The sequence below is a fragment of the Scyliorhinus canicula genome, chromosome 9 (genome assembly GCF_902713615.1).
Source record: "Scyliorhinus canicula chromosome 9, sScyCan1.1, whole genome shotgun sequence".
Lineage (NCBI taxonomy): Eukaryota > Metazoa > Chordata > Chondrichthyes > Carcharhiniformes > Scyliorhinidae > Scyliorhinus > Scyliorhinus canicula.
The window spans coordinates 97,295,930-97,320,830 of record NC_052154.1 but is presented as its reverse complement, the minus strand read 5'-3'; the positions used below and the strand labels follow the sequence as shown (position 1 = coordinate 97,320,830).

At 47.4% G+C, this 24,901-nt stretch overlaps 1 protein-coding gene across 45 annotated transcripts in view; it reads right to left on the bottom strand.

Annotated features, from left to right (window-relative positions):
* The window catches only part of madd (MAP-kinase activating death domain), a 224,091-nt gene that overhangs the window by 150,781 nt on the left and 48,409 nt on the right, over positions 1–24,901 (bottom strand). For all 45 annotated transcript variants that reach the window (XM_038807261.1, XM_038807262.1, XM_038807290.1 and 42 more), the window contains 3 exons: positions 22,888–23,063; positions 21,024–21,259; positions 14,402–14,558 (listed from right to left, as the gene is read on the bottom strand). In XM_038807261.1, the coding sequence (XP_038663189.1) occupies positions 14,402–14,558; positions 21,024–21,259; positions 22,888–23,063 (569 nt within the window). The remainder of the gene's footprint in view (positions 1–14,401; positions 14,559–21,023; positions 21,260–22,887; positions 23,064–24,901) is intronic.

The following is a 24,901-nucleotide window of genomic DNA, read 5'->3' as shown; positions in this document are numbered from 1 at the left end:
GGATGTACTCAGCAAGGCAGCATCTGACGAATGATGGGATTCAGTCAATGTTTTTGATCTCATTTTCCAGTCCCAAGGGACAGCCAATGATTAAACAGCATTTCAGAAAGAGCCGAAGGAGAAAAGGAATAGAATCTAAAATGCCACACACAGGAAAATCTACAGAGAAACCTCTGTAGAGCCTGAAGAACTGGAGATGCCCAACAGGAGAGAGAGGTGGCATCAGTTCACTTAAAAATCCTAATTCACACCAAATCATCCATCAGCCCTGTCTGCGTTCACTGACCACACTGACCGCTGGTTCAGCAGGATCCAGCTGGCATAGAAAACCTTTCATCAAGGTGGCATGGTGGCTGGCACTACAGCCTCACAGCGCCAGGGACCAGAGTTCAATTCCGGCCTCAGGTGACTGTCTGTGCGGAGTCTGCACGTTCTCCACGTGTCTTGCGTGGGTTTCCCTCCGGGTGCTCCGGTTTCCTCCCACGGTCCAAAGATGTGCAGGTTAGGTGGATTGGCCATGATCAATTAAGTGTCCAAAGATGCGCGGGTTAGGTGGGGTTACGGAGATAGGGCAGGGAAGTGGACCTAGGCAGGGTGCTCTTTCAGAGGATCGGTGCAGACTCGATGGGCCCAATGACCTCTTTCTGCACTGTAGGGATTCAATGACATTTTTAAATCAAACTGCTCATGCACTGGTTAAAAGATCCACCATCTTTATATGGATGCTGCATCCCACACCCCAAAGTTAAAGGCACCATATTAATGTAAATTGATAATCCCTGCCCTCACTTTCATTTTAAAGAATGGAAAGGAGAGAAAATAATGAAGATCATTTCAACTGGTCATTTTAAGACAACGAGCAAATCTCTCTTCCTCCAATCCAGTTGCAGAGATTAATGGACCTGCATTAAAACAATCATAAATGTACACTTGACAACCATTATAGACCAACTGGATTCACATTGTTTAACATTAACACTTCAAAATCCAACATTACTACCACTGCCCGTACACCGGCTCGTGCTCAAGCCTGGCCTGAGGGGAAGCCCAGGCCTGGCTCCATTTTCATCCTTACCACCAGCAGTAGAGTGATGATGAGGAGAGGAGAGGTTAAACCTGTTTTAAAGGTATTTAGAGCACGTCAGCTACCACACACTCCTTTTACAAAAACACGCAACAGTCCCAGCAAATGACAAAAAGAGGCAAAGTGAAATAAATTTGGGACAAATAAGGGAAAGCAAGAACATGTGAATGGATAAAATGAAATGAAATGAAAATCGCTTATTGTCACGAGTAGGCTTCAATTAAGTTACTGTGAAAAGCCCCTAGTCGCCACTCCGGCGCCTGTCCGGGGAGGCTGGTGCGGGAATCAAACCGTGTTGCTGGCTTGCTTGGTCTGCTTTAAAAGCCAGCGATTTAGCCTGGTGAGCTAAACCAAGAGGTCAGGTAGGCAGTAAAATATGAAAAATAAACTTCAGTGGCTCAGAGATTTCAAAAAAGGAAAAAGGCAAATCGACCAGATTCATCCATGGAACGAGTGGGTTGAACCGTGAGGGGAGTTTATATTCACAAAAGTTGAGAAGAAATGAAAGTCAGCTGATCAAAACGTGTAAAATTCTCACTATCTGACAGGCTACAACCTGAGAAGATGTTTTAACCAGTTGGAGAGTCTGGGAGGAAGGAAAATGTTCTCGAGATAAGAGGATAGCCATTTCAAACTGAGAACACGAGAAATTCCTTCTCCAAAGGATTGTGAATGTTTGGAATTCTCTCCCCCAGACAGCTGAGAATGCTCTATGTATTTACTCAAGGCTGGGATGGAGCAATCTTCAGAATAAAGAAATCAAGGGACATGAGGATAGAATGGAAAAATGATGTAGAAGTTCAGTCACTGGGTCAGTGTGTGGAATCGGCACGCTCTCCCCGCGTCAGCGTGGGTTTCCTCCAGGTGCTCCGGTTTCCTCCCACAAGTACCGAAAGACGTGTTGTTAGGTGAATTGGACATTCTGAATTCTCCCTCTGTGAACCTGAACAGGCGCCGGAATGTGGTCACTCAGGGATTTTCACAGTAACTTCATTGCAGTGTTAATGTAAGCCTACTTGTGACACTAATAATGAAGATTATTATTATTATTATTATTAATGCACCAGGTTCGTGGGGCAGGGTGTCCTACTCCTGATCCAAAACAAAGAACAAAGAAAAGTACAGCACAGGAACAGGCCCTTTGGCCTTTCAAGCCTGTGCCGACCATGCTGCCCATTTAAACTAAAATCTATTACATTTCCTGAGTCCGTATCCCTCTATTCCCATCCTATTCATGTATTTGTCAAGATGCACCTTAAATGTCACTATCGTCCCTGCTTCCCCCACCTCCTCCGGCAGCGAGTTCCAGGCACCCAATACCCTCTGTGTAAAAACATTTGCCTCGTACATCTCCTCTAAACCTTGCCCCTCGCACCTTAAACCTATTCCCCCTAGTAATTTACCCCTCTACCCTGGGGAAGAGCCTCTGACTATCCACTCCGTCTATGCCCCTCATAATTTTGTAGACCTTGTAGCCATGCTGGCCACGCAAAATGGACACTGAGCCAAACTAAAATGGAAGACAGCAGGGAAAGCCTGTTTAGTGAGAACAGACAGCCTGCTCTCAACTAATTAGCATTTTGCAAGCAGCAAACCAGTTTTCTGCCCAGGTGCAGATCTCCAAGCCAAAGGTGTTAATGGCAAAGCGCTTAACATTCTGATGAGGCGGCCCAGATCCAGGCACACACAATGGCAACATTTCCATCTCAATGTAGCACTTAATTGGTGGAGCAGACAGGATGGCACCAGAGTAACGAATATCGAAACCACCCCCCAACATCGAGGGAAGCCCCGCATTGGAGGATTTCGAAGGTAGCCGTTTGGAAACGTTCCAATCGGTACCGAAAGGTAGAGCCCGCCTAGAAGGGGGCAAGGACATTAGAGAGGGGTATAAAAGCAAATTCCCCACAGAGCCCGGTCTGTTAAACTCGTGCTCCGGCTCTGACTGACATCTTGCATCCTGACTCCAGCCGTTGAGCACCAGCCGCCGAAACCGTAAGTTCAACGCTCGCTACGCGATCCAAGCCCACTAGACTCCCAAGTACCAGAACGCTTGCTGAAGGCTGCAGTACCAAACCAGGACGAAGGCCTCGTTCTCTGACCTTGCCTGTTCCTGTTAGATAAGTATTCTGTTCACTTAAGTTTAGTTATAGCTTAGTCTCTTAGTGTGTGCATGAGTATTTATTATAACTGTATAATAAATATTGATCGTTTGAACTTTACTAATCGGTGTATCGTCTTTATTACTTTGAACTTGACCTTGAGATACTTGTGACGTTGCCTATACGGCAACTGGCGACTCCAGAGCTAAATAATTACATAGAACAGAGCCTAGTAGTGTTAAGCACACGTCGAACTCGGAGGCGTGTTAATACACTCCAATAAACGCGTTTTGCGCCCAAAGTAAAACATGCAACATTTAGTGGCGACATCCGCCGGGACCCTGTTGTAAGTGGAAACACCACAGTGTCCAGGACCCTGAAATTTGAATTAGAACTCCAAATTGCAGAGAAAGAAAGAGATCACAAGTATTCAAGGTGTTCAAAATAATAAGCGTAATTCGGAAGTGTGTTTTAGTGCATGCGTACTAACAGGGCTGTAAGGTAAAACTGAAAGCTTTTTGTTGCGACAAACTTTCGGTAGTTTTGTTAACGGAAAATAGCGTAAGCCGTACCCTTTTTTCGAAACACCACCCCAACAACCCCCTGTTCCAAATTATAAAAAGAGAGTCAGAGGAAATGGCCATGCAGGCAATGGAACGTCTGATGGATCCAGCAAAGTTTGTGGTCGCAGCGACCAGCAGCAGTAGCAGAGTAGGCCAGTGTCCCACGTGGGAGCTGGAACTCCGCAAATATTTACAAGGAAAGGGATGGCCCCTTTGGAAAGAGTTTTGTGCAAATGAGGAGACAGGTCCCGGGAGTATAGGTCATACTTGGTGGGAGAACCTCTCTCAAATACACAAAAAGAATCTAGGTAAAGCACGCAAGCCGATGGCGATTGTGTCCTGTTTGGCACAGTTGCGAGGCGCAGAGGAGGTCATCAGGACGCTCCGGACAGATTTAGAAGAGAGGAATAGGATGAGTAAGGTCGATGTCAGGGACATCGAGAAGGAGAACCTGGAATTAAAAGGGAAGTTGGCAGAGAAGGATAGAGAGGTGGATGATGCCAAAAGGGCTCATCAGTCTTGTCTAGCTCATCTGAACAGTTCCCAGACCCAGTCTGAGAAAGCCTATCAGGACGTGCAACGTGCCGTTCTGATAAGACAGGAATCGGAGAAGCAGGTGGAGGCATTGCAGAGGCAATGTTCTGATCTCAAAGCAGCTTTGAGAGCACTCCATGCTGCAACGACCGAACAAAGACAAAGCACAGTTGACCACGCGAAATGCAGGAAACAGATTGCGGAATTGCAATCTCTGCTTTCGGTGCAGAATGGCTTCCAAAGCACCTTTGAAGCACAGTTAGATGGGGAAAATGCCCCAGATTGGCAGGAATTAAGCGAGACAGCGCAGCGTTATGTTCAGGGAACATGTGCGCCAGCAGCTCAGCAGAAACGACAGGCACCCCAACCCCCCACAGCTCAGACCATAACCGCACCCATGAATCCCGTAACCACGCAGAGAAAAGCCGAATCCGAAGGCGCCCCAGACATAACTTACACCACCCCTTTAACAGTAACCCAGCTAAGGGACGCTTGTGAAAAGATCACTCCGTTCCTCCCCACCGCAGACCCCCACCAGTTTTTCGCTAAAGTAAAACAGCAGGCTACCATGTACGGCCTGGATGAGAGAGAGCAGGTTAAGCTCACCGTGCTGAGTTTAGACCAGAGTGTAGTAGCAGCCCTCCCCGACCCACAGAATGTGGCAGGAGGCAGCCTAGAGGAGATGCACACCGCCATTTTAGATGCCATCGGGTACAATAGAGGTGACCCCGTAGAAGGATTGAATAAGTGCAGGCAGAAAAGATCCGAACACCCCACAGCATTCGCAGGAAGGCTGTGGATTCATTTCAGCGCAGTTTTCGGACAGTTAGATAGAGCGCATTTAACCCGCGAAAACATGGTTAAGTGGATGCGCACAATTATCTCACACGCAACAGAAGCAGGACAGAGCGCTTGCAATAGCTATGACCCCTCAGAAGAGGCCCATAACGAAAAATGGGTCCTGAAAAGATTGTCCCGCGCTTGGGAGCAATCGCTTCAGGGAAAAGGAAAAGTTAGATCCCCAGAAGAGGCTCAGGCTGCTGCAGATATCCAAGCAGTCAGAGAGCACCAGAAGCCCGCATGGGTAAATGAAGGCAAGAGCAGCCCTCAACAGAAAGGACAGGAATGCTATAACTGTGGACAGTTAGGGCATTGGGCAAAAGAGTGTAATGCACCCCAGCGATCTCAGAGAGGCCAGCAGACAGGCACTCTGAACCGCAGTAAGGCAAAACCCATCCACAATGTGATAGTACAGTCAGGACCCACCAATGTGGACGAGACGAACTGACGGTGTTCGGGCTCCCCCACTTGGGTCTGTGACACACTATGGGACTCATCAGGGAGGCCCGTAGTCACAGCAAAAGTCAAAGGGAAGCCCATAGAGTTACTGTGGGACACAGGAGGATCCCGCACCACCATTAACTCCACACCCACGGCACACGCAGACACGTGGCCGACCACCTCCACCATCACACTTAGCGGGTTCACCGGAAACTCGCAGCAGGGACATATCACAGCACCCGTAGCGATCCAGCTAGGGAACATTAGCACAAAGCACCCCGTAGTTCTAGTAAACCTTCCCAGGACAGCAGAACACATCCTGGGGATAGATTTTATGAACGCTCACAGCTTGTCGTTCGACCCAGTGAACCAGTGTGTCTGGCGAATGGCTAGATCAGACAGAGCACCAGCCACCCTCACAGTAGGAGACTACGCTAATCGGATTAGCGCAGTGGGAGAGTACTCATTCGACCTGACTACACTCCACACCGACCGACAAATTAAGGCCCTACTAAACAAACACAGGACAGCATTTGCAAGTCACCGTCATGACTGTGGCAGAATGACTGGACAAGTTCATGTTACCGGACAGGACCCCCGACCGCAAAAGCAATATAGATTTCCCCTCGAGGCAGAGGTGGAAATAGAAAAGTTATAGGTAGCTTGTTGGACCAAGGTGTACTGAGAACGGTAGCCTCCACCAACAATGCCCCTATTTGGCCAGTGAGGAAGCCCGATGGATCATGGCGTCTGACCATCGATTATCGGGAACTCAACAAAGTAACCCCCGCAGTAGCCCCAACGGTAGCTACTAGTCCCGAGACCATGCTCAAGCAGGGTCTCAACGCCAAGTACTTCACGGTATTGGATATCAGTAACGGATTCTGGTCCATACCATTGGCAAAAGCGTGCCAATACAAATTCGCATTCACTTTTAAAACTCAGCAGTACACGTGGACATGCCTCCCACAAGGATTCCACAATTCACCCTCCATTTTCCACCGACAGCTGGCAAGTGGATTAGAAAAATTTTCCCGACCCGAATGTCTGGTACAGTATGTAGACGACCTACTACTGCAGACAGACACAAAGGCAGAGCACATTTCGCTTCTGGCCGAACTCCTGGAACTCTTAACTGAAATTGGCTGTAAAGTTAACCCGAAAAAGGCCCAAATATTGGAAAGTAAAGTGATGTATTTGGGATCAGTCATCACGCACGGCAAACGCGAGATCGAATTCAAAAGAATTGATTCGATCGTCAAATTGCCCCTTCCCCAGAATGTTTCAGCCCTCCGGTCGTTTTTAGGACTGGTTGGCTATTGTCGGAACCACATAGACGGATTCGCGACAAAAGCCGCCCCACTTTCAGACCTCCTTAAGAAAGGAGCCCCCTGGGAATGGCTTCCGCAGCATACAGGCGCTGTGGAAGAGTTAAAACGAGCCCTTAGTGCAGCACCCGCGCTGCTAGTCCCCGACCAACTTTCCCCGTACGCAATCGAGGTAGCTAGCACAGATCTGACCCTCTCGGCCGTGTTGCTTCAGGAACGGCACGAGCAGCTAAGACCAGTGGCTTATGCCTCCCGACTGTTAGACCCGGTAGAACAAGGATTTTCAGCCTGTGAGAGGCACCTCCTTGCTGTCTTCTGGGCAGTACAGTACTTTTCATACAGAACCGGACTAAATCCCATCACCATTCTAACCGAACACACACCCACACAGCTACTACTAGACGGTCGACTGAAGGACGGTTCAGTTAGCCAGATTAGGGCAGCTAGGTGGACCCTACTTTTACAAGGACGGGACATTACTGTAAAACGGACACGCACCCACACATATTTAGCAGACAACCTCCAATACCCCGGACAGCCCCATGACTGTGAAATTGTAGCTCCCCTGCATAACACAGGACCCTTTTTAGCAAAAACACCCCCCAGGAAGATAGGGAACCCCGCACAAAGCCCCCAGCCCACAGACACGTGTGGACCCTTGAGGATTTATGTAGACGGTTCCTCCACAGTTTTAAATGGTGAGCGTATCACAGGATGCGGCATCTATGTAGAGGACGCGCAGGGGCGCGCTCTCGAAGAGATAGCTCTTAAGTTACCAGGTCACTTAGGCGCGCAGGCAGCAGAGCTAGCGGCCATAGCGTATATAGTGGACCACCCCGATTCTTTCCCCAGCCCAGCAGACATATATTCAGACAGCTTATATGTCTGCAATAGCCTAACAGATTTTCTGCCCCTGTGGAGGACACGAGGTTTTGTATCCGCAGACGGAAAACCCCTTCCATCAGCCCCCTTACTCCAGCATATCCTAGAGAAAGCGAAGGACAGGACCTTCGGCATTATAAAAGTTCGCAGCCACCATAGGTCATCACCCCCTGGGAATGTAAAAGCCGACGCATTGGCTAAGGCAGGTTCCAGGAGAGGACACTTATGGACCCCCCCAGCTAGCGCACCAGCTAGCGCCCCTGTGAGCGCAGTACAAGTCTCACAAACAGAGGTTAAAGATCTCGTAGCAGCACAGAAACAGGACGGAGACCTCAGGGAGGTTTTCAAGGGAAACTTTGTGCCTGCGTACGAGCACTTTAAACACACACTGACCACACATGAGGGTGTGATCATTAAGGACCAACTTTATGTGGTCCCGAAGCAGGACAGGAATCAGATGATTGCCTTGTTCCATGACGGACACGGGCATCAGGGAATTGATGCAACAACGAGGCACCTCAGGCAACTCTGTTGGTGGCCTAATCTCAGGACTGATGTCACACACTACATTGAGAATTGCCTGATTTGTGCTCAGAATAACCCAGAGCGGTATTCTAAGAAAGCACAACTTCGGCATACTCGCCCAGTTAACGGCCCTTGGACAAACCTCCAGATCGATTTTATAGGTCCATTGCCCCCTTGTAGGAATGGCTATAAATACGTTCTGGTGGTCATCGACACCTTTACCAAATGGGTAGAGGCATTTCCCTCACGAACAAACACAGCTAAGACAGCTGCAAAGATCCTGACCCACCACATCTTCACGAGATGGGGTTTACCCCGAAGTATCGATTCGGACCAGGGATCTCACTTTACAGGACGGGTCATGAGGAACGTCCTGACAATATTCGGAATCAAACAGAACTTCCATATTGCGTATCATCCACAGTCCAGCGGGATTGTGGAGCGCATGAATCGGACCCTAAAAACTACCCTTAGGAAAATGGTTCAAGAGAATAACTCAACATGGGATTCAGTGCTCCCCTTTGCACTCATGTTCATAAGGAACACTGTCTCCACATCTACAGGATACACACCACATACACTCATGACCGGACGCCCTATGAAAGGTACAGAATTCCTTTTAGGACTGGACATGACAAGCCCCGAAGTGACGGCCCTCACACATGAAAAGGCAGTTAAAGATCTAGTTGAGACTGTGAGGTCTGCACAGCTCGCAGCCGCAGTCCAGCTAGGGAAACGCCGACAGCAACGTACTGCCTGTTTCAATAAGACCGTACACACCACAGAATTCCAGGTTGGGCAACAGGTAATGTTATCTGTTTATAACCCCAGCAGTTTTTTGGCTCCAAAATATTCCGGTCCCTACTCAATTTCGGACAAAATTAGCCCCTCCGTTTACAGGATAAAGTATCCTAATGGGAAGACCGCGTGGTTCCATATAAACCAGTTAAAGGCATATGGAACACAGGCCAACCATGCTCACCATGTCCTGCTGGATGCAGCAGAACACTTCACCCCGCCCACCAGAGACACTTTTCCACCATCCCCCTCACAGACCAGTTCATCCACGGACTCGCCCACGACTTCGCCCACAGACCACTACAGACCACGCCCCGACACGCCCACAAGCTGCCACAGCAGAGACAGCAGGACTGACACTGACTCTGAAGACAGCGACAGCACACAGCCATACAGCCCACACTGCACCAGCTACGACCCCGACTCCAGTGACCCCATGGAAGTCACCTACCTCAAATATCCAGAACCACCACCCGACCCCGACTACCCCGACAACACACTCGACACTACACAATGGCACAGGGACAATTCCTACAGACTTGTCCGCAATGATGAAAGTGACCCCCGGTCACACAATTCCAAAGTTTCATGCCTGATCCACACAAGGGTGCGGGATCCGGGAGAGCAGGACGACACGGTGTCTGACTCCCGACACGGCAACCCCTTTGTGACCCTGTTCACAGAGGCAGAATCAAAGTGAGGTGTCCAGATGATGTAAGATAGGAATCGTTTGAGGGAAACGATGTCCTTTCTGATGGAACCTGCACGTATGTTTGTCTTCGTTTTATGTTTGTTTGTCTCAGGATTGTACATTGTTCAGCTGGAGGATGGACATCTTCTTTTCAGCTGAAAAGATTGTGACCACCTCACATACACGTTAGCTTGTCCGCAGATACCTTTGAGAACTTCGGTTTGATTGGAGATCTTTTCCAAAGTTGTAAGGCCACACGCCAAATAGCTTGTCCGCAGATATCTCTGAGAACTTCAGTGATGTCCTCAGTTGGAGCATCTTGGCTCCCTTGGTTTTTTTAGGTGCCCCTCTATTCGGCGAAATAGAGGCTGCAAGTCATGGTCAACACATTCGTACCCGTTTCTTTCCAGGTTACTCAGGCAGTGGACAAACGGCACTGAGGACCCGCCCTGTCTGAGAACCAACCCTTGGTCAGCCAAGCTCGGGTACGGCACAGCACGCCCTACCCGGGGATCCCACCCAACTCGTACCCGTCGCGGCCCATACGCAACTCATTCGGATGTTTATTTCAAAGTTTGTTTTCATTTTACGTTAGGTAGCCCTTCGGCCACCATCCCACATGCTCTTTACATCCGGGAACATTCGGATGGTAAATCAGCAAAGCCTGCGAGACGGCTCGCAGAAGGAAGGATTGTTAGGTGTATGCTGGTCTTTAAATTCGCTTTTTGAAAAAAAAAATGAGGGGAGTCACAGGGTGTGACTTAGCCAGTCATTTTAAAGGGTCAATTGGGTTTTGAAAGACAGATGCACTAACAAGTAAAGGTCTTAAACTGTGTATTGACAGATACTGTGCTTGATCCCAAAGGTTTCAAAGGACGAGACAGAGGTCGAAGCTAGGATTGTCAATACCGGAGGAAGAAGGAAGAGAAAGAAGAAGAACAGCAAAATGATGGAAGCCCACTTATTACTGTTTAATGTCATATGTATATGTGTGGAAACAAGACACGTTTCCCCCACAACCCCCACCGTAAATGTTTCAATTACAGCAAACCCCCAGTGCTCAGCTCTGATCAGCGAGGTTCAGACCTGGTGTACTAAATTCATGACGTGGTACTCCATGTCCTATATAATCGAATCACTGTTGGTGATCGCGATCCTCATCATACTAGTGCAGACCCTCAGGTTGAGGAAATGGAAGAGGAGAGCCTCTCGTTCCAGCGCCTCACCCATCTATAGAGTTCAATCCCCCATCTTCGGATACCACCAAACCCCTCAACCCCTCACTGATTACAACACTCTGTAAATAAAAATTCAGCCATGTATTATATTGTTCCATACTCGACTGCCGAGTTGGGAAGTGTGATGTTGTGGTGTGAATGGTTAAGATTTTAGAGTGATGAAATGTTAAGTTAAGGTTAAGGTTAATAGTGATAGGTAGAGGTTCCCAGTTGTAGTAATGCATGTCCCTTTGACATAGGGCCAAGTAGAAATGTTAGTTAAAAATTTTTTTCTCTTCTTCCCATAGTTTAAGATAGAGTAGAACAGGAACTGGCAAGAGGTCAGAACACAAGGAAGGCAAAGTACATAGGTGATCCTTCACAATAGTATGATTGTGAGGATCACAAGGAGGGAATGTAGCCATGCTGGCCACGCAAAATGGACACTGAGCCAAACTAAAATGGAAGACAGCAGGGAAAGCCTGTTTAGTGAGAACAGACAGCCTGCTCTCAACTAATTAGCATTTTGCAAGCAGCAAACCAGTTTTCTGCCCAGGTGCAGATCTCCAAGCCAAAGGTGTTAATGGCAAAGCGCTTAACATTCTGATGAGGCGGCCCAGATCCAGGCACACACAATGGCAACATTTCCATCTCAATGTAGCACTTAATTGGTGGAGCAGACAGGATGGCACCAGAGTAACGAATATCGAAACCACCCCCCAACATCGAGGGAAGCCCCGCATTGGAGGATTTCGAAGGTAGCCGTTTGGAAACGTTCCAATCGGTACCGAAAGGTAGAGCCCGCCTAGAAGGGGGCAAGGACATTAGAGAGGGGTATAAAAGCAAATTCCCCACAGAGCCCGGTCTGTTAAACTCGTGCTCCGGCTCTGACTGACATCTTGCATCCTGACTCCAGCCGTTGAGCACCAGCCGCCAAAACCGTAAGTTCAACGCTCGCTACGCGATCCAAGCCCACTAGACTCCCAAGTACCAGAACGCTTGCTGAAGGCTGCAGTACCAAACCAGGACGAAGGCCTCGTTCTCTGACCTTGCCTGTTCCTGTTAGATAAGTATTCTGTTCACTTAAGTTTAGTTATAGCTTAGTCTCTTAGTGTGTGCATGAGTATTTATTATAACTGTATAATAAATATTGATCGTTTGAACTTTACTAATCGGTGTATCGTCTTTATTACTTTGAACTTGACCTTGAGATACTTGTGACGTTGCCTATACGGCAACTGGCGACTCCAGAGCTAAATAATTACATAGAACAGAGCCTAGTAGTGTGAAGCACACGTCGAACTCGGAGGCGTGTTAATACACTCCAATAAACGCGTTTTGCGCCCAAAGTAAAACGTGCAACAACCTCTCAGGTTGCCCCTCAACCTCTGCCGTTCCAGTGAGAACAAACAGAGTTTATTCAACCGCTCCTCATAGCTAATGCCCTCCATACCAGGCAACATCCTTGTAAATCTCTTCTGCATCCTCTCTAAAGCCTCCACATCCTTCTGGTAGAGTGGCAATCAGAATTGAACACTATATTCCAAGTGTGGCCTAACTAAGGTTCTATACAGCTGCAACATGACTTGCCAATTCTTATACTCAATGCCCCTGCCAATGAAGGCAAGCATGCCGTATGCCTTCTTGATTACCTTCTCCACCTGTGTTGCCCCTTTCAGTGACCTGTGGACCTGTACACCTAGATCTCTCTGACTTTCAATACGCTTGAGGGTTCTACCATTCACTGTACATTCCCTATGTGCATTAGACCTTCCAAAATGCATTACCTCACATTTGTCCAGATTAAACTCCATCTGCCATATATCCGCCCAAGTCTCCAAACGATCTAAATCCTGCTGTATCCTCTGACAGTCTTCATCACTATCCGCAATTCCACCTACCTTTGTGTCGTCTGCAAACTTACTAATCAGACCAGTTACATTTTCCTCCAAATCATTATACTACGAACAGCAAAGGTCCCAGCACTGATCCCTGCAGAACTCCACTAGTCACAGCCCCCATTCAGAAAAGCACCCTTCCATTGCTACTCTCTGCCTTCTATGACCTAGCCAGTTCTGTATCCATCTTGCCAGCTCACCCCTGATCCCGTATGACTTCATCTTTTGTACCAGTCTACCATGAGGGACCTTGTCAAAGGACTTACTGAAGTCCATATAGACAACATCCACTGCTCTACCTGCATCAATCATCTTTGTGACCTCTTCGAAAAACTCTATCAAGTTAGTGAGACACGACCGCCCCTTCACAAAACCATGCTGCCTCTCATTAATACATCCATTTGCTTCCAAATGGGAGTAGATCCTGTCTCGAAGAATTCTCTCCAGTAATTTCCCTACCACTGACGTAAGGCTCACCGGTCTGTAGTTCCCTGGATTATCCTTGCTACCCTTCTTAAACAAAGGAACAACATTGACTATTCTCCAGTCCTCCGCGACATCACCTGAAGACAGTGAGGATCCAAAGATTTCTGTCAAGACCTCAGTAATTTCCTCTCTAGCCTCCTTCAGTATTCTGGGGTAGATCCCATCCGGCCCTGGGGACTTATCTATCTTAATATTTTTCAAGACGCCCAACACCTCGTCTTTTTGGATCTCAATGTGACCCAGGCTATCTACACACCCTTCTCCAGACTCAACATCCACCAATTCCTTCTCTTTGGTGAATAGTGATGCAAAGTATTCATTTAGTATCTCGCCCATGTCCTCTGGCTCCACACATAGATTCCCTTGCCTATCCTTCAGTGGGCCAACCCTTTCCCTGGCTACCCTCTTGCTTTTTATGTACGTGTAAAAAGCCTTGGGATTTTCCTTAACCCTATTTGTCAATGACTTTTCGTGACCTTATGATATCAAAGATAGAGACAGCACGGTGGCGCAGTGAGTTAGCACTGTTACCTCACGGCGTCGAGGTCCCAGGTTCGATCCCGGCTTTGGGTCACTGTCTATGTGGCGTTTACACATTCTCCTCGTGTTTGCATGGGTTTCACCCCCACAACCCAAAGATGTGTAGGCCAGGTGAATTGGCTACGCTATATTGCCCCTCAATTGGAAAAAATACATTGGGCACTTTAAATTTGTTAAAAAAAAATCAAAGATAGAACCATCCCACCAGTTTGTGTTCAAAAAGGTGGGAGCAGAGAATTGGGGGGGGGGTCCAACTCAAGTGCCAAGGTTCGACTAATGAAGGTTGTTTCACCACGTGTGCTGCCTGACTTGCTCACTATCCATCTTTTTCGTTTTCAGGTCCAATTTCTGATTATCTTGTCTTTCTGACAAAAGAATCTTCAGGCAAGTTACCAGGCTGATCTCACCAGGGTTTCACAAGGTTGGTGAGAGGGGGTTGGGGGTGAACATTTCTGTCCTGATCCATACAAACCTGTCATCTGTCGGCTCAGAGCCATCGTCCTTCTCGATGGGAATGTTGAGGGCCTCGGCAAGTTGGGAGTTGCTGTCGTAGACACGGTAGTAAATGGGCTGCAGCTGATGGGCGTACCACTTGGGCTTGTCTCCGATAAGAGCTGGGTCAAACACGCCTAGGTAGAGACAAATAATAGCAGATCTGTGTATATATATATAGAAAATACTGAACTTTACTCTCGTGTTTGCGGAGACAATGGAGACCGATTGTCACATCTTTGCAGACATCCAAAACCTAACCTCCTGCTGATTCATATCTCAGAATACAGAAATGGGCCAAGCTTAAAGAAAACAGTCTCTGGGTTGTCATGTGAGAGTACCTTTAAGAAATGGATGTTTAAGCAATGTACCTTTAAGAAATGGGGCAGCTCATATTATTGAAGTGATGTCAGAGGGTGGGGGGAGCTGAGCTGAGCTAACTTCTGCTTTTGGTTTCAGGTTTGAGGAGAAAACTGGGAGTGTTTGTGTGTTTTGCAAAAAGCTGCAAGAAGAAAACACAGAACTGGTCTGTTAATGTCTGAAAATCCAAAGACTATAAGTATATTGAATGTAACCTCATGTCTGTTGTTAAAGGTGAAGTCTTTTGGAGGTTTGAAGGAACATTTTGAGGGCTTATTTAGTGTTGTATTATTTTCGGGGTTATCTTTGAAGTAAGGGGTGTTAAGTGATCCAATGTTTATTTAAAAGGTTAAGCTGAATTCATGGAATAAACAGCGTTTTGTGTTTAAAAACCCACGTGTCCATAATTGTAATACCACACCTGGAGAACAAGCTGTGTGCTTCAAAAGCTAACAATCCATTAAAGGGGGAGGTTGGTTGAACTCCATGATACATTTTGGGGTTCTGGAAACACCGCTCCCATAACAGGGTAGAAGACATGCTGTTTGTTCCCATTCATGGAAACAGGATAAAAAGCTAGCTTACATCAGATTGGTGTGTACCGGTGATGTGGTGCCATTTCTGTGTGTGTGTGACACAACAACAGAGACAGCAGCCAGTTGCCTGAAAAGGCAACTTGCTGGCAAAAAGATTGATCTGTTTCTCCATTATTGGAGGAGACTCAGTCAAAGCCATCACCAAAAGGAAATAGGACAGTTTCGGCAATCTGCAGAATCCAGCTTCTCCAAACTAACCTGTGAAAGTCAGCTCTGCTGGCATCACTCAACTTAACGGCCGCAACATACCACCATCTACGCTCATGGACAAACCAAAAACATTGTTTTTTTTACATGAACGTTTAGCTTCTAATTTCTGACTATTGTGTGAATGTGTGCATTGTTTTAAAAATATTTCTCAGCTTTTTAGTAACAAATAAACTTACGCTTTCTTTGACTTAAGAAAAGCTGGCTAAATTGGCATGCTCCAAATACATTTGGATTTGGGAAAGGTATCTACCGGGGAAAAGCTTCCTTTTAAATTAACCCTGTTGCGACCGGTGGAGGGTGAGGGGGGATTAAATAAAGAAAGGGAGTTAGCTAATTCCTCCTCACCTCGGGGTAGATCAGAATTGAGTCCCAATTGGGAAATTAATTAAAAGGACCTCATTCCCGTAACAGCCTTCCCGAACAGGTGCCGGAATGTGGCGACTAGGGGCTTTTCACAGTAACTTAATTTGAAGCCTACTCGTGACAATAAGCGATTTTCATTTTCATTTCAGAGACTCATCAGAACACAGCCTTCCAAGGGTAATTGGACAAATACTTGCAAAATAAATATTGCAAGGAAATGGGGGAAACATAGGGGGCGAGCAGAATTATTATTCAAAAGAACTTGAGCAGACTGGTTACAATAGATTCAGGAAAGATGGGAAAGAAAACAAAAAGATTATGGGAGATAGGGCGGCAATGTTGGTAAGAAACACACTTGTAGGTATCACTTACTTGCACAAGCACATGTTAGCAATATATTTTAATGGAAGAATGTTTGTGGAACAGAGATCACATTTCCAAAGATGTGCAGGTTAGGTGGGGTTACGGTAGTAGTGTGGGAAGTAGTAGGGTGCTCTTTCAGAAGGTAAATGCGGAACCGAATGGCCAAATGGCCTCCTTCTGCACTGTAGAGATCCTATGGTTCCTGGTTGAGTCACTGTGAGACTAATTTTAATGAAGGGCCTGCCCAGGTACGTTGGATGGAAAATTAATGGGCCGTAAATTCCGATATCCTCAGCATCAGATTGGTTGGGGCGTTACCCCACGGCCTGCTGGGGAATTCCTCTTGGAACCGCACAGATGAGCATTTGCACGGCAATTGCCCAGAAATTTAAACTTCCCCTGGTTACTGCCCTGCATTGTGAATTACCCAAAAACATGATTTAGATCGCAAACCTTGGTTGGTTCCGGCAGGTTGGTTGGTTTAGCCAGAAAAGTTTCTAACATCTGGGTAACTATGGTAAAGTCCCAGACCAAAACTCTCCCACCAACCACAGGGCTGCCCCCAGTCCCCCCACCCCGGGTCACCATGGGCCCGACACGCCCAGCCCAAAGGTCCGACATGCCCACGCACCAGTGCCTTCATCTTGGTGTTTCCCCCCTCACTCCCCTTCCTATCCAATCTCCAACCTCAGAGATAAGGAGTAGCACCAGAAGCAAGAGAATTGGAAATGTTACACAGCGGTTTCAAAGGGAGGGAGGGATAAACGCAGCAACTACAGTCTTCCGACCATTGGGTGTTAAAATCTTTATAGAGATGGTAATCTGGGAAAGAAGTCATTTTGCACTGGTAAAGAAATAGGTAACAGTTAGTGCATATTTGTTAAAGTCAAATGATGTCAACCTAACCTGGGTTGGGCACTTTGACAAAGGAATGACGAGGGTTGATGAGGGCAGGAGGGTTGATATTTTGCATACAGTACCACATAATAGCAAAGGGTCCAGCTCAATGCATCCAGCAGAGGGCAGCAGAGCGGAGCTACTGATTGCCTGTTCCGGGGAGATTTGCATACGAGCTGTGCGGTCAGCCTAATTTGAAGGCGTACCTGCGAAAGAGACCCGAGGAGTTAGAGTGCAAGAAAGCATCCAGCAGAGGGCAGCAGAGCGGAGCTACTGATTGCCTGTTCCGGGGAGATTTGCAAACGTGCAGTGCGGTCAGGCTAATTTGAAGGTGGTTTGTGAAGGGGCTGTTGTCAAGTGACCAGGACCGGATGGGATCTATCCCAGGTTACTGAGGGAAGCGAGGGTCGAAATAGCTGAGGCCTTAACAGATATCTTTGCAGCATCTTTGAGCACGGGTGAGGTACCGGAGGACTGGAGAATTGCTAATGTTGTCCCTTTGTTTAAGAAGGGTAGCAGGGATAATCCAGGGAATTATAGACCTGTGAGCTTGACGTCAGTGGTAGGCAAACTGTTGGAGAAGATACTGAGGGATAGGATCTATTCACATCTGGAAGAAAATAGACTTATCAGTGATAGGCAGCATGGTTTTGTGCAGGGAGGGTCATGTCTTACAAACCTAATAGAATTCTTTGAGGAAGTGACAAAGTTAATTGATGAGGGAAGGGCTGTAGATGTCGTATACATGGACTTTAGTAAGGCGTTTGATAAGGTTTCCCATGGCAGGTTGATGGAAAAAGTGAAGTCGTATGGGGTTTAGGGTGTACTAGCTAGATGGATAAAGAACTGGCTGGGCATCAGGAGACAGAGAGTAGTGGTGGAAGGGAGTGTCTCAAAATGGAGAAGGGTGACTAGTGGTGTTCCACAGGGATCCATGCTCGGACCACTGATGTTTGTGATCTACATAAATGACCTGGAGGAAGGTATAGGTGGTCTGATTACCAAGTTTGCAGATGATACTAAGATTGGTGGAGTTGCAGATAGCGAGGAGAACTGTCAGAGAATACAACAAAATATAGATAGATTGGAGAGTTGGGGAGAGAAATGGCAGATGGAGTTCAATCCAGGCAAATGCAAGGTGATGCATTTTGGAAGATCAAATTTAAGAGCGGACTATATGGTCAATGGAAGAGTCCTGGGGATAATTAATTTACAGAGAGATCTGGGAGTTCAGGTCCATTGTACCCTGAAGGTGGCAACGCGGGTTGATAGAGTGGTCAAGAAGGTATACAGCATGCTTGCCTTCATCGGACGGGGTATTGAGTACAAGAGTTGGCAGGTCATGTTACAGTTGTATAGGACTTTGGTTCGGCCACATTTGGAATACTGCGTGCAGTTCTGGTCGCCACATTACCAGAAGGATGTGGATGCCTTGGAGAGGGTGCAGAGGAGGTTCACCAGGATGTTGCCTGGTATGGAGAGTGCTAGCTATGAAGAAAGGTTGAGTAGATTAGGATTGTTTTCGTTGGAAAGACGGAGGTTGAGGGGGGACCTGATTGAGGTCTACAAAATTATGAGAGGTATGGACAGGGTGGATAGCAACAAGCTTTTCCCAAGAGTGGGGGTGTCAGTTACAAGGGGTCACGATTTCAAGGTGAGAGGGGGAAAGTTTAAGGGAGATGTGCGTGGAAAGTTTTTTTACGCAGAGGGTGGTGGGTGCCTGGAACGCTTTACCAGCGGAGGTAGAGGCGGGCACGATAGCATCATTTAAGAAGCATCTAGGCAGGTATATGAATGGGCGGGAACAGAGGGAAGTAGACCTTGGAAAATAGGAGACAGGTTTAGATAAAGGATCTGGATCGGCGCAGGCTGGGAGGGCCGAAGGGCCTGTTCCTGTGCTGTAATTTTCTTTGTTCTATCTCCTTACTTCAACAGAGTATTTGGACATTTTGAATTCTCCATGTACCCAAACAGGCGCCGTAATGTGCCGACTAGGAGATTTTCACAGTAACTTCATTGCAGTGTTAATGTATGCCTACTTATGACAACAAAGACTATTATTACTATTATTACTTAACTCGAGTGAGAGAATACGACACAGAAAATACAGAAACGTAAGAGATGCTGTTCTGATCCTTTACAAACAAGAGGCAGTCAAAGTGGGACAGGAGACAGTGAGAACTGGTAACAGCAGCTGTGACGGATACATCGAGTGCAGGGAAGAGTGTGGACGTCCCATGGAGTGACAGAGGATGGCAGGTGCTTGGTGAGTTTTCAAATCATATTGTTCCTCTCTGAACTAGGACAGTAGTTTAAACCAGGACCAAGAAACCTTAAAATAGAGAAAACAAACCCTGCATCTTCCCCCTTTCCTGAAATGTATACACACATATTTCTGTTATCATCCTGGTCAATCTTCTCTGCTCCCTCTCCAGTGTCTCTATTTCCTTTGAATTATATGGTGACCAGAACTGCACAGTACTCTCGTATGGACTAACCAATATTGGATACAGATTTCACCTAACTTATTAATTTTACTCTTCAATTGTATCCCTCCAGAAATAACAAAGAAAATTACAGCACAGGAACAGGCCCTTCGGCCCTCCCAGCCTGCGCCTATCGTGCCCGCCTCTATCACCTCCACTGGTAAAGCGTTCCAGGCACCCACCACCCTCTGCGTAAAAAACTTTCCACGCACATCTCCCTTAAACTTTCCCCCTCTCACCTTGAAATCGTGGCCCCTTTTGCCCACCTTTTGCTGCAAATTCTGATTATTGAGGTGTTTGCACTCCGAGATCTCTTTGTTCCTCTACCCCACCTAGACTACCACCTTCCAAGTAATATTGTTCCCACCAATAAGGCTGATGAGCCACAAACACAATAAGCCATGTGTGAATTTGACATTGTGGCCAGAACTGAAACATAGCTGAAAAATGGCGAGGACTGAGTGCATAATGTGCACGCATCATAGAATCTACAGTGCAGGAGGTGGCCATTCGGCCCATCGGGTCTGCACCGGCCCTCAGAAAGAGCACCCTACCTAAGCCCACACCTCCACCCTATCCCCGTAACCCGGTAACCCCACCCAAACTTTTTGGACACTAAAGGGCAATTTAGCCTGGCCAATTCACCTAACCTGCACATCTTTGGACTGTGGGAGGAAACCGGTGCACCCGGAGGAAACCCACGCAGACACAGGGACAACGTGCAGACTCTGCATAGGCAGTGACCAAAGCCAGGAATCGAACCTGGGACCCTGGAGCTGTGAAGCAACTGTGCTAACCACTGTGCTAATCTTCCTTTGAGGGCAGAATACTGAGGGGTGGTCCAATGGATAGCTTTAAAATGATATAATGAGAAAATAATTCAATTGAGGAGATGGAATATTTCCTCTGCAAGGACGAGGGGGCATAATTTGAAAATTAGGGCTATGTTGTTCAGACGGGGAAATCGGGAAGTACTTTTCCCAAACAAATCTTGCGGAAATTTGGAAGATTTTCTCCCAAAAGGTTTTGGATTAAAACTCCAATGTGGGGCTTAATATGTCATGCACCGAGTGATAGCGAGGAAAGGCAGGAAATGTAACAGAGGAACAGGTCAGCCATGATTTAATTGTGGAACAACCAAGGGGTTGAATGGCCATTCTATGAGCACCAATCAAAGAGAAGGGCTGAGTGGATACGGAACAAAGAACCACTACCCCTGACTCTCTCAATTGGGACAGAAGTCCCATTCATCATCCTCTCCAGCTAACTAGACCACACTGGCACTCACTCACCATCATCCAGCAGAGCAACCCTCCTTCCAACTTACTGTTGTGGATCCTTTGAAAAGTGTAGTTGGTGGGATTCAGCGACCATTCCCCGGAATACTCAACGGCCTGAGTGCGGGCCAGCTTCTCTGTGAACAACGAGGGCTTAGGTCTGGATGCCAGGAAGGAATTGACTTGGAAAGCAACGACTGGCCGAGGGAAAAGTCTGAGAGTGCGGGTGTGAGCCAGAAAACCCTGCAGCACGTTGGGAGAGTTGAAGAACCGCACCATGGCAACCCTGAAACACAGAGAATGACAGTCCACTGTGAAAGCAGCAGGGTGGCACAACAGACCACAAATTACAATTTGTACAGCAGACAGACAGAGGCCTCCCCCTCCAACAACAGACACGCATAGGAACATCCCAGCATCACCCCCAACACATACTATTACCATCCCGGGCCAGACCCAAAAGTGCTAGAATAACAGACAGAAACCCCAATATTTTATTGAATTTGTACGACTGTGAGGAAAGGGTACTTCACTCCAAGAGTGATTCCACGCACAAGGGATCCAGTATATTAAAACAAAGTTTAATACTGTCACAGGATACAACTAATTTTAACATCACACGAGAAATAACTTTCAATTACTGGTTAAACAATGCTTAACAATGAAATGAAACACACTTACTCCTAACTGCTATTTTGTTTTCTCCAATCAAGCAAAACCCATCTCAGGTCATAACCCACTTTTAACTCGAGGTAGCAAACACAGGATTACTTGCCAAACATTGGACAGAGATCCTTTGAGACTACTTGGAGAGAGAGAGAGGGAGAGAGAGAGAGAGAGACCTGCCACCCTGTCAGAATAATGCAGAATCACTGGTTGTATTCTTCAGAAACTCTCTCGGCTCACCTTCCATCCAAAAAATAAAACTAAAAATCTCCACACCCGATTGCATCAGCCCCTGGCTCCTCCCATTATCTACTTTACCTCTATCCCACTAACTGTAAACCTTCTTTCTATAAACAAAATACTATTAGCCCTATTTCGGTAAACGATATACATGGTCGGAATTATAGTCTCCTAACAGTGCAGAATGAGGTCATTCAACTCATTCCATTTGCATCGACCCTCTGAAAGAGCACCCTACCTAGACCAACTCATCTGCCCTAACCCCCGTAACCCCACCTAACCTGCACATCTTTGGACTGTGGGAGGAAACTGGAGCTCCCAGAGGCAACCCATGCAGACACGGAGAATACATGCAAACTCCACAAAGACAGTCACCCAAGGAATTAATTTTGATCTTTCTTCTACGATACTTTAATTATCCCTTCTGTCGCCCCAATGTCTACCCTGTCTTTCTTTTAAACCAGGATATTTAAAAACATGACTGCAGTAGTCATCCACACACTAGTCCAGGCTTGTAACCCTTTACTGCACCAAATACACATAATACAATATATATCTGAAATTCCAACATTAATCGCAGTCCACTCAGCCTGTCGAACCGTGGTCTGCTGAACTGCACACTCATCTGTATGTCTTTTTTTTCAGTTCAATCAATTAAACAAAATTTAAAAAACTAAGGGATGAATCAAAAGAGCAACCCCTGAAAGCGATACAAAGTGTTGAGCCAGTGTGGATGTAGGTCAAGCCCCAGTAATTTCAACAGTTACCCCTGGGTTAATTGCTTGAGGAAGGGTGAAGTACTGAAAACGCCATCAGGACTGGTCAGGCGATTGAAGGTGACGATGATGTATCCCATGACAACAGAGCCTACCAACACTGAGCAGAATCCAAAGTGAGGAAGGTGCCAGGAGGAGGGTGAGGAGTGTGTTGTGGGGATGGTTGCTACACAATAAGAGAGGAGACAGAGATGGGGAACACAATGATGTCTCAGCCCAGGCTCCCACTCACCGGGTGGCAATGTCCACTGAGTCAACGTCATTGCCGTAGATGAGAGGGTTGAACTCTGTGGATGGGGTAGAGGTCTGCTCATCTCGTGGCCTCCCGCCCAGAGGCAGTTCCTGTGCTTCATTGAACTTCTCCAGATTGAGGATGGGTTGAGTGTTCAAGCTCATGCTCGCCAGTGCCTGTCACAAGATGATGCAGAGGAAAAACTTCAAAGGGCAACCCAAAAATGAGGAGTAACCCCTGGTTCTACACTACTCCTCCTCCCCCCCCCTCCCCCACTTAGCCCAAAACCAAAACTGACCAAAACCCCATCCCCCTCCCTCATCTCAAATTCCCCCAAACCAGCCCCCTGCCAAACTGACCAAACAACTCTCCTTCATCCAGACACCCCCTCCAACTGCCTAACCCCCGCCCCAACCCCCCAATTGACCAAAGAACGCCCCCACCCTGACACCTCCTAAGTGACCGAAAAAACCCCACTCAACCACAACTGACCACCACCCCTCACCCTGACCGCCCCTTACCCCTCACCTGACCAAACAACCCCTGCCCCAACCCCACAACACCCTGAACCCCCCCCCCCAACCTCACTAAACACACCCCTCACCTCAACTGCCCAAAAAAACCCCGGCACCCTGACCCCCCCCCAACTGACCAAACAAACCCTCCCCACTTTTTCCCCACCCACCCCACCAACCCAAGCAGATGCCTGCTCCCATCCCACTGCAGTTTGCCCAGCAGGAAGGCATTTCCAAGCTCTGTCAGTCGTAAGCTGCCACCCACACCATTACATTCCATCCAATGGCTGCAATTCCCATCCTCATGAGGGACAAATCAACGTGCACAAACAGCAATGTAATTCAAACCAAAAAGGGAGAATGCTATGGACTTGGTCCTGGGGAGTGAGTGTCACTGGGCAGTGCACTCGGAAACAATACTCAGCCTTCACCGGGGGCTAACCAACGGGCAATGGTGTCCGAGGAAGCATCTTGCAGCAAGTAAAGCTCAAGTATTCTGTGTGGGTGACAGTCTTCTGAAGGAAGCCAATGCCACTCCTCAACTCAACGCTGAACTCCAAACCAAAATTATATAAAAGCTTAGCGGGAGAGCTGCTCAACAACATCTGATGGGGACATTGTAGAGCAGGCTTTACTCTGTATCTAACCCCGTGCTGTTCCTGTCCTGGGTGTGTTTGATGGGACAGTGTAGAGGGAGCATTACTCTGTGTCTAACCCCGTGCTGTACCTGTCCTGGGAGTGTTTGATGAGGACAGTGTAGAGGGAGCTTTACTCTGTATCTAACCCCGTACTTTATCTGCCCTGGGTGTGTTTGATGGGGACAGTGTAGAGGGAGCTTTACTCTGTATCTAACCCCGTGCTGTACCTGTCCTGGGGGTGTTTGATGGGGCAGTGTAGAGGGAGCTTTACTCTGTATCTAACCCCGTGCTGTACCTGTCCTGGGAGTGTTTGATGGGAACAGTGTAGAGGGAGCTTTACTCTGTATCTAACCCTGTGCTGTACCTGTCCTGGGGGTGTTTGATGGGGACAGTGTAGAGGGAGCTTTACTCTGTATCTAACCCCGTGCTGTACCTATCCTGGGAGTGTTTGATGGGGACAGTGTAGAGGGAGCTTTACTCTGTATCTAACCCCGTGCTGTAGCTATCCTGGGAGTGTTTGGTGGGGACAGTGTAGAGGGAGCTTTACTCTGTATCTAACCCCGTGCTGTATCTGTCTGGGAGTGTTAGATGGGGACAGTGTAGAGGGAGCTTTACTCTGTATCTAACCCCATGCTGTACCTGTCCCGGGAGTGTTTGATGGGATCATGTAGTCCATTTGAAGCTGAAATATGCTTGACATGGTGCATAATGAAGTATACTTGCAGGTGGAAGAAGTAACTAAGAGGGGTATGCAGGGGACATTGGGCAGATTCGGGCTCCAGAATCCAGACACTGTCATAGCGCCGGCTGTGAGGCACCATGTGAAATGAAATGAAATGAAAATCGCTTATTGTCATAAGT